The sequence below is a fragment of the Oryctolagus cuniculus genome, chromosome X, assembly GCF_051225735.1.
Source record: "Oryctolagus cuniculus isolate XC-2025 breed Fujian yellow rabbit chromosome X, ASM5122573v1, whole genome shotgun sequence".
Taxonomy (NCBI): Eukaryota; Metazoa; Chordata; class Mammalia; order Lagomorpha; family Leporidae; genus Oryctolagus; species Oryctolagus cuniculus.
Window position 1 is genome coordinate 65,956,370 of NC_142888.1, and position 11,068 is coordinate 65,967,437.

The 11,068-nt window shown below is 34.9% G+C and overlaps 1 protein-coding gene across 1 annotated transcript in view; it reads right to left on the reverse strand.

Annotated features, from left to right (window-relative positions):
* Positions 1-5,304, reverse strand: part of LOC100349442 (uncharacterized) — a 453,812-nt gene extending 448,508 nt beyond the window's left edge. The window contains exons 1-3 of the mRNA XM_089323942.1: positions 5,138-5,304; positions 3,516-3,684; positions 2,058-2,139 (exon numbers count right to left, since the gene is read on the reverse strand). Of these exons, the coding sequence (XP_089180068.1) occupies positions 2,058-2,139 (82 nt within the window). The 5' untranslated portion in view covers positions 3,516-3,684; positions 5,138-5,304. The remainder of the gene's footprint in view (positions 1-2,057; positions 2,140-3,515; positions 3,685-5,137) is intronic.
* Positions 5,305-11,068: the final 5,764 nt, after the last annotated feature.

The following is an 11,068-nucleotide window of genomic DNA, read 5'->3' on the forward strand; positions in this document are numbered from 1 at the left end:
CCCTGCCTGGCAAAAAAAAAAAAAAAAAAAAAAAGATTTAAACTACTTAGGTAATAATCTCAGACTAACCTATTTAAACTTGATAATATCTTGGATATGCTAAAACAACAGCTACCTGTGAACTTCCATGTATTCTCATTTTAACTGCAGCTAGCTTAAATTAATTGTATAAAAAGGGTTTTCTGTAACTGGTATAATCATCTTCAGTTTTCCTTCACAAAACAGAAACCCTTCACCTGTATATTAATTTGGTAACTTACTACGAATCAACTAGATCACAAAAGCTAGGAAACTATTAAGGAAAAAGACTTTAATCTTAAATATAAATTCAGAGGCCAGATACTTGTAATTTATGGCTTGCTTATTTGTAATTACTTTCTTTTACAATTATTGTTACAAAAATATGTCCATATCATCAAACAAAAGTTAACAAAAAGAGATAATTTGATATTTTCTGGTAATAAGGACAATTTGTAGAAATTTTGAGAAATAAAAGATTATTTTGAAAATAATAATAATAACATTTTCTAAGTACATACTCTTTGCCAGGTATTATAATGAGTGTTGTCAGATACAAAGATAAAAAGTTACCTCTTACCTTCAAACAATTTGCAATTTGATGAAGAAAATATAAAATGTGTGCATAAACACACATAAATATATACACACATAGACAATAATATGCAGAAATTGCTTGGGAAGCAAAGACAATATTATGGAAGCACAAAGAAGAAAGACATGTTTTCTTGCCTCAGTACTATTCACACTCATTTTTAAATTCAAGGTCTGAAAACATAAAGGAAATAACTCAGAGAAGAAAAATTAGCAATAATAGATGATAAAACTTGAAATTTTCTTCCAAAAGCAAGAACCAATGTCTTAATTTGCTAAACTTCTGAATGAGGTTGGCCTAGTGTTTTTAATTTTTCTCCTATTAAAAATTATAAAAGTGAGAACTAAAATGTAACAAAAAACCTAGAACTTTTTCTTCATTTGAAACTTTTGCATTAAAATAATTTTATTGATAAAACTGCAATCACTTTTATAATAACTTCTCATATATAATGATACACTAAATAGCTGCATAATTTCACCTTAATGTGAGAAAAATCTTATTTCATTGAAATCATGTTAATGATGTGGAATTAAAAAGATGCTATCATTCTATAACAATGAGATTATTTATATTTATGTAGTGCCTAATCCATTTAATTGACATAGCAGAATCTGCTAAACAATTGTTTTACTAATCACTATATAAGGAAACCACAGCAATAACACAACAATTCATAGTAATTATTACCTTTAAAAGAATTTCTATAGTTAAAATAATCTTAAGAACTGTCTATCTTTCCCAGAGTACTCTTTGGTATAATGCTGATAAAGAAGTCAATAACATCCTTTCTTAAATCAGTAAACATATTATTTTACTAAGTATCTATTAATGAGACAGCAAATGATATAGGGAAGCACAATCTTTATTCTCAAAAATTAAGAATTAAATATAATAAATTTTAATCAGTTACAAAATTAAGTAAATTTCATTTAATTCCTCGCTTCATTGCACCTATTTCTCTATGGCCCATTATCTTCACTTGACATTGGCACCTTCAGTAGAATATACATCATATCTATTAGTATGTTTCCCTGTTAATCTACTATAATAATGCAGAATATAATAACCATACATTAATTCTATTAAGTTCAAGACAACATGCCAAATTAAAATTTTATTAAATCATTAAACCTACTTAAAACATTAAATCTATTTAAAATTAATTAAACATTAAAATATTAATTACAATATGCATACAAGGAAAATACTAAATGGAGGTATAAAAATTATTCTTAGAATATGTTTACTAAAACATAATGTGACCTTAAAGTTGCAGATTTCAGATACAAACCTCAATATTGAAGCATCTTTTGCAAAAGGTTACACAGAAATAAATTTTTATGGATGAATGTTCTATGAACTCTATGTATATAAGCATGTAAAAGAAAATGAAGCATGACATGCAGAGACAAGAGTCTATGAATATTTCAGAGTACTTCACCTTCTATCCACTTACGAACTTCCCTGGGAGAGGATGTCACAGTAGGATGTTCTCTCTGGAAACGATGAAATGATTGTTCCATCTCAGAATGAATAGAGAAAATCTACTGTTAATATGTAAGACTTAGATAAACTGAATATCTAAGAATGAAATAATACAACTTAATGTGACTCTGGTCTTGTCTATTCATACAGACTGAATTATATTAGCAAATGCTGTAAGGTGTGGGAGTTTTCAAGGAAAATATTTCACCATTAATAATTAAATTAATATTTGTTTCTTTAGTAAATAAAAATTTCAAATATAATCCTGACACAACTTCTACCTGACAGGAATTGCGAATCCACTAAGAAGGATAAAAAAAAACACATAAAGTATGTCGGTAATTAACTTGAAGGAAGTATCATACAAAGAAAATGGTAAGGAGTTCATGCTTAACTGCAAGGAAAAACATCGGTTCATGCAGCAGGTGGCATCTGAGTCAAGCCAAAGAAGACTAAACAGAAAAGAACCTTGGGGAAAAAAGCGATACAATCTGCCCTACCTACATTAGGAGTGTCTTGTGAGACCCATACAAAGAGAAAAAATAAGGCAGGAAATACATTGTAAAATGTAAAACATTGATTACAAAAATGTGATTCATTGTTTGTCCTGATGGTTTTGAAGCTCCAATTTGTTGCAGCCTGCTTTATTAATGCCTATATTACTCAGCTCTTAAAACTCACATTAGGGAATATACAAATGACAAATTAACAAGAATTTTAAAAATAAGAGTGCAATAATGTAAATGCTCTCAAATCCAACTGTTTTCCCTTTGCATTTACTGACTTTTAACTACATTTTGAGCGTTTATGTAAAAGTGCTTTACAAAAAATTTAACTCACTAACACTCATCTTAAACAAATGATTTAAAATCACAGCCAAAGCCCTTTCTAAAAAGAAACTGAATATAGGTTTCACTTTACCAGCCTAAATACGTATGAACAAATTAGCGGACTGGTGCAATTGTGCCCCCACTTGTACCTACTCACCTAGTCCAGACCCTGCCTTGCACAGTACTGCTTGAATTACTGAAGGGCATTTTATGTTGACCCTATCTTGTCCCTCAAGAAAACTCGGTTTGAATCTGAAAGAGCAAGGAGTTGACAGATTTTCTAGAAGAGCACTATTGATAGAACTTCATATGATGCCAGAATATTCTTAATTTGCACAACTGACACCGTAGCTAATTGCCATATATGGTATTAGGTATGTAAAATATGGCTAGTGGAATTCAGTAACTAAACTTTTAATTGCATTTAATTTTCATTAAATACCCATATTAAATACCTACATTGAACAACACAGATCTAGGGTTTCCAATCAATTTCTAGGGTCACATTATTTGGTGGACAATCTCAAACTGAAAATGACGGCTACAAGGGGAATAGAGAAATCTGAAATATTCTTGATGCTTACTGTCAGATTATCTGTTGATGTAAAATTCGTGAGAAAAGTAGCAAAGAGCCGGTGAGCAGCTGCAGGCGTTAAGGGTAAGAGAGGCTATATAGAAAGGGGAGGGTGGTTGATTAAGGAAAGGAAGTTTGGGTAGGCTCCAATGCCGGAATGTAGAGCCTTTTCGGTTACTCTGGAAAAAAAAAGAAAAGAAAAGAAAAAAGTTAGTAAAAGAAAATTATCAAAGTTCTGGCATTCAACACAGAATTTGTAAAAATAAAGGGCAAAATATTTCATTTCATCTAAGCACATTCAACAAATGGGTAATGTGTTCTTACTATTGTGCCAAGCACAGTGAATTTCATTAATTTAAAAAATGTAGTTGTGCTTTCTATGATTATATAGCATTACTTAAAATATTCTAATTTCAAGGAAAATATTTTTTTGGTATGCAATGGGAGTAATTTTGTCTATTATTTTTGCTATATTACATGTACATTAGTTTTCTAATCTCTGTTTTGTTTTGGTGTTGGCCTTTCCAGCTTCCACTGCTTTCTTCTTTTAACTTTAGCAAGAGGACTCTGGCCAGTTTCCTTTTCTTGAAAATCTATATGTCATACAAAACACTCACTATGAATCTCAGCTCTTAAGAGCAAAGAAAGGAAAGGAAGGAAACAAATGCTGACAACACAGTAATAATAATAATAATATTAATAATAATAATAAACTACCAGTGATCCAAAACCGAAAATTTTCCCTCTTCAAAATCTCAGTCTCTTGCTATGAATCATGACAAGCTTAGAAAAAAAGTTTTCTTCCTATTACATTCCTTTTCGTAGAAAGGCTTGGGTCTATAGCCTGTTTAGGGAGATAAGCGGAAAGCTAGATGGTTTCTGATTGTTAAAATTTTAATTAAGCTTAATGAGTTTAAAACCCACGATAAAAATTTCCAACAATACAGTGTTAAAATTTAAAATAAACTGGAAAAAAAATCTTCTATCCGCTGACCTTAACCTGGTAAATTTATATTTCCATAAGAGAATTATATAAATAATGCTGAGAAGAATCATCAAGGGTGAATCGTAGGCTCAGGGGATTAAAAAAAAAAAAAAGTAGAGGTGATATCTAATCAAAAGGCCAACCACTCTACCGTTGGAATGGCCGCTACAGAAACGTCCCGGGCTGGCTGATGTGATCACAGAGAAGTAAAATTCTGCCATCTTAGAACTCTCCCCCCTCCCTCCCCACGCCGGTCCCCTCCGTTTTCGTGCTCCTGCCTCACACAATCCCGGTAAACGAGTCTCTTTCGTCTTTCACCTCAGGAAGAGTCAACCAAACTAGGACCCCATTCCGCCAAATTGTCCGTTACCACCTAACCGTCATCCCCCTTCCCCCCCCCCGCCCCTCCCGTCCGCGGTTTCTCCTAGGACAGTTTCCTCACTAGTCTATCAGAACCTCCACCTGAGGTGCGGGCCTGAGGTAGCCTGGTCACCCCCCGCCCCGCTATCGGTTGCCCTGGCAGTCCCGTACAGCTCTTCTCCTCCACAAGTACCCTCGGTTCTGGCCAGACCGCGCAGCGGTTTAGAGCTTTCAAAGTGATGCTCCTAGGAGCGGCAAACGTTCCCTGCCTCCCTCTACAGCCTCACCAAAGGCTATAACAAGCGATCTCCTTCTTGTCTCTTCCCCTATCCCCTCAGGCCTGATGACGCCGGGGCGACAAGTCCCCGGCGATCAGGTCCCTGAGGGTCGGGTCCCGGTTGTCAAGCACCGAGTCATCTCTCGCCCCTAATGCCCCGCGAGGCGTGCCAAGGGGTCAAGGGTCACGGAGGACGTAGCTTTAGCGCGGCACGAGGCGGGGGGTGGGGCGGTTGGCGGGAAAGCGGGTCTTTGCCCGTTCCTGGCACTTAAAAGCCGTTTTAAAAGTTCTTTTTCTTTGAGAAACTGAACATCTGAGGCGTGCCGTAAGGCGTCTAAGAAGAAGGCTAAACACGCACGTAACACAAACACACACACACACAGAGTTTAGGGAAAGAATAAAGGGAAGCGTTAAGCAACAAGTGGTCACAGATTTCTGAATAAAAGGGCCGTTGGAATGCCTAGCCGAGCTGAAGTGAAACCAGGCTCATCTCTAGCGTTTTTGGGAATTTCACTTTATTGCCCTTTCTTAACCTAACTTTATAGATCATAAAGGCCCAGACTTGAGGTGGACAACGAGCTGGGGGAGGATAGAACTAGGCTTTGCTGAACCCACCGTTCCTCCCACTGTAAAGATGAGTTCAAGTATCTCCCATGTTGACGTGCGTGGATTAAGATAATGACTGTTCAAGTGGATCCACGCTAGCGCCTAGTGTTCACAATGAAATATAACAATATTTTGTTTCATCTGAACACAAGATCACCAGAACATTTTATCTCTTGATCCTGTGACTTTGTGAACCCACTTTTAAACAAAGTTGAAATTAACCTGTCATAATGTTGGAGTCCTCAATATCATACCACAATATTCTTTTCCCTGTACCAAGTTTTCTTGGAGTTGTGTACACCAGATATCATACTACAGCAGGTGAACACATCGATTTGTAATCTTTTGTTAAAGGAAACTTCTCAAAGCTATAATAAACCAAAATAAAAATTTTATGGGTCTCACCATTCACTGGAAAACATTTCCCCCAGGAGATTCGTATTCCAAAAAGGGAAACATATGGTCCACCAAAGAGAATTATTTAATGCAGAATGTAGTGGAAAGGAATTTGAAGAGTGATTTTATCTAATTCCTTCATTTTGCAGTTGAGACCATTGAGACCGAGACAGAGACTTGTTCAGGTAACACCATGATTTAGTGGCAGAACTACAAAAAGAGCCTAGTCATTGTACCCCAGTGCAGTGCTCCTTCCACCAAACCCCATACATACCAGAAGTAAACAGCATCTCATGTGAATTGAGAAAGTGTTCTGAAGACGTCCCATATATGTTTCTGTCTTTTAGGATCTAGACATAAGAGGGTGGGGGGAAACAAAACAAAACAAAACAAAACAAGAAAAAACAAACATCCAAATGCTAATGGTGAGAGAGAAAAGCAAGTGATGGTGAGCAGGGAGAAGTAGAAGCAACATAGAAAGCAGCGAGTGTTTTACAAATGAGAACGAACATGAATCACTTCAGACTAAATGAATGACTAGAACTGGTTGGAAAGCAAGGTAAAAGATACTGGCGCATATCCATTTTGACAAAGATAGGCGCTTGCCCCCTTTATCAGCTGCTGATTCAACCTCTAAGTATGTATGATACAAAGTTAAGTTGTTGCTGTTATTAATGATAGAACTTTGGGATTCCTGCAGCCAAAACCATCTTACTTTTGGGTATTTGAGTGTATCATTGAAAAGCCTATGTATTCACAAGAAGCTAGGTTGGAGCTGGCACATTCAGATGGTGGAAATCTTACTTTTGTTATTTAATTAATGGGCTATTTCTCTTTGGTACAGGAGCATAATACTTCATTTGTTGTTACTCACCAGGGTTTCAGCTTCCTGCAAGTTAATCTGATAAACTAATCTGTGCTAATGTGTTAATAATTGTTGCCAACCTCCCTCTTAAGATGTTTGTAATTTAGCAGTAGCTTTGTGTACTGAATGGTAATCAAGAAGACCTGGGAGATTTATTTACTCCTTAAGCCTTTTCTGTCCCTTAAAATTAAATATGTGTGTGTGCATGCGTACCTATGTGTGTGTGTGTATGTACACATGTGTGTATATACAATAAACTAAGAATTAAAAGCACAGTAACAGAATTTATAAATATCACGTCACAGATGTCAAAGGACTTTAACACATATCTTCTCATTTCCTTCAACGAGTAATGTACCATTTGCCAGAAAACAGACTAAAATTTATGCATACATAGCCACTGCTACATTTTCTTAACAGAGCCAGTTAAGTTCATGACTTGATAACAATCATTAACCAAAACTTAATAAAAGTCAATAACTCATTTTGTTAAATATCATGAGTACATAGTATTTGATGAATTTCAAATTACTAGAGGTGGTATTTACAAAGAATCTCTGGCACTATCTCCATAATAATAACCATATCATATATTTGTATAGAAATTTACAGTTCCCTAAGCTATTCTGATGCATTATGGATTTGCCATTTTGAAGCTAATCATCTCAAAAACAGAATATCTTGCTTTTTTCCTTTACCAACCCCACATCCCCGGTCTCTCCTACTTCGTGTGCAAAATTCTACAACATAACAGAAGTAAAAGTACTATAGCACATCTCCTTATTTTATTCAAATACAAATGAAATAATGACTCCAATTTAACTACAGAATTACACTTGATTCATATTTCTCATTTTTCCTCTTAGTAAGTTTCAAGTATCTCAGATAAGATAGACCTCTGATTTGTACAAACAGGCAAAGAGTTATTAAAAAATATCAGCCTAACATACAGAATGGTGACTATAATTAATAATGTATTGCACGTTTGAAATTTGTTCAGAGAGTAAAGCGCTACCGAGAGATTTTAAGTGTTCTCACCACAAAAAATAACTACATGAAGTGATGGATATGTTAATTAGCTTGATTATGGTAATAATTTAATAACGTATACATATATCAAAACATCACATTGTATACCTTAAATATATGTAATTTTTATTTGCCAGATATACTTTAATAAAGCTGGGGAAAAATCAGGTAAAAAAAATCTCATTTCCCAAACATTTAATCCTGAAATTCAGCCTTTCCAAGAAAATACAATTATCCACATTACAAAATCATAAATATCCCTTTGAGGACTTAATAGAACATGGCATTAGTCAATCCTTTAACTTTGATTCCAAAAGTATCTATTTTTCATCTTTACAATAGTAGCTAATAAAAAGCAGCAGCAACAAAAGCACTACACTTTCTTTCCTATTTTCTTCATTGATCTCCCATACAAGTCAGGCACAATTGCTGATCTCGATAAAAACTATAAATTTATAAGAAACAGTGACTCACCTATGAAAAAGCAGCAGGTTGTCACGTTCAGGATGGAATTCATACAACACTGACTCAAGTGAGCGAGCGCACCACCAGGACTGTACTCTGAGAAATGCTTCCCAAATCTAACCTACTCCCCTAAGCAACAGCCTTCATCCATCTACTGGTCATTGCTCTCCCTGACGTTAGTTGCTGTACTGTAGTTACATCCAGTCACATGGCAGCTGCATGGGAGGGAATATGTAACAAGTACCTAACAAATCATCCCCTGCATCTGTGTGATGCCATGTAAGCTGCAAAGCATTTCTACATATATTCTCTCATTTGAACCCCACGGCAAAGTTCTGAAAATTGCTAGTAGGAGAGACCATTATATCCGCCAGAAGATGAGGAAACTGAAACTCAGGGGGGTTAAATTACACACCCAATGCAGCAATTCTAGCTAAGTAAAAGGGAACCACATTATTTAACTTCTATTTTAATGTTCTCTCCACTACGCCTAAGATACAAATGTCAGAGGTTTTTTAATACTGTTTTGTACTTTTCATTGCAATTATTTCAACTTTGCCTTCTGAGATTAATAAACAAATTGCATATAAGCAGAAGATTTGGCTTACTGGATAATACACTCTCCTGGCTCAAATCCTACCTCTCCAAAAACTCCTTTTCTTTGCCCTCATTCCTATTCCATCTCATACTCTGTCAAGTACAAACTTCTCTTTATGCACTACCTTGATTATCCTTACTTCCTGGAATTAAACTATTTTTCAGCATAGGTGATGCCCAAATGTCTAATGTGTATGCATTCCTGCTCCACACCTATTGTTATCATCTCAAATAACCTGTTAAAAATTAGTCCCTTTGACAATCTGTTTGCTAATGGCTGGACAATTTTTCTCCTTACAAGAAAACCATTAATAGCTATATATTTTAAATAATACATTTTATATATTTCAATTTTTTTCATTCTTACAGCAATTCTATGATGGATTCTCACTCCCATTTTATAGATGAGAAAACTGGCTCAGAAATGGTAATGTGATTAAGATTAAACAGCTTGTAAATATTAGAGATGGGTTTGAAATATGTCTGCAAAGTTTATGTCTGTTGTTTACTTTTACACTGTTGAACAGTGATATAAAGACAAAAGGGACAGAACTAATATAGGAATTGATAAAGTTGAGGGAAGATTTAAGAGGAAAATATGATCTTTGAGAATAATTGTAGCATGGATCCAGAGGAGAAGGAGAAATCAGAAATAGAATAAAGAAAAAATTGAGTTACTAAAGAGATGGAAGATAGTTAACCAGCAAAAGAAAGTAACATGCTATTACAACGGAGTAAAGGAATGTGAACATATAGGGAAATATTGGTGTGCAGTGAAAATTAGTAGAAGCAAGCAGGGCATCTATCTTGAGATTGACAAGTACAGGGATTGGGTAAAATATTAAAGTAATATATACATTTTAGTAGTTTCCGGTAAAATCTATGCTTTAATTAAAAGAAAGTGGTAGAAGAAGATAATAACCAGCTAACATTTATTGAACACTCAAAATATACCAGACACTATTATAAGTCGTTTTCTTGCTTTGCTTCATCTAAATTTAAAAAAAAAACAATTCTGAAAGATAGAAACTAATGTTCTGCCTGTTTTACAAATAAAGAAATTGAGGTTAATGACAGGTTAAATGTGGAATAGCAAAAAGTGAACTAGAGTGATGTAAAGGAGCTACAGGCATTCTTAGTTGACCAGGGGCATACAGTGTGAATACTAACAGCCCTACATGTGTTGGTAGCCCTTGAAGTCATCACCTTGCTTTATAGTGAAACAAAGTAATTAATGTTAATGATAAAGATGTTGAAAAAGATATTGAAAAAGTGGATGTATGTTCAGTAAACTCTGACAGTATATGTGAAATACTTTAAATGGTGTTTATCCAACATAATTATTCTAAAAAAGTGTTGCTATTTATAAATAAGTTAAAACAAGACAAGCATACACAAGTAAAACTCTCTTATCTGTCATTATCCAAAATGACCTATTAAGCATAGGCTCTAAATAGTTGAGACTGGAAGTACACGTGGTCCAGATACAGACACACACATACACACACACACACACCCCATTATGAGAACTGAAATTGAGAGTAAATCTTTAGAAAAATTTATAGCAATCCAAAAATTAAATGTGTGGACTTGAATTGTGTATGTGTGTGTCTGTGTGTGAGAGAGAGAGAGAGAGAGAGAGAGAGAGAGAGAGAAACTAATAAGTGGAGAATTAAGAATACAAAATGAAGTTATTCATTTCCAGATTTCTTATACAAAGACAGTTATGGAAATGTTTGTTCACAAGAGAATGGGATGTCAAAACATACAACAGGTGTACTGTCAGAGAAGTGGATAGGTGTGTAGGATAAGGCATAGGGATAAACAGAACTGAATTCAATGTAATTAAAAACATGGAAAGGAGAGAGTAAGGAGAGTGGATAAAGTCTTCTGTGGAAATTCTGATGTAATGGGAAGAATGGCATTGGAGTCAGGCAGATTCCTGAATTGGAGTCTCAGTGTGGCATTTACTAAATGTGTACT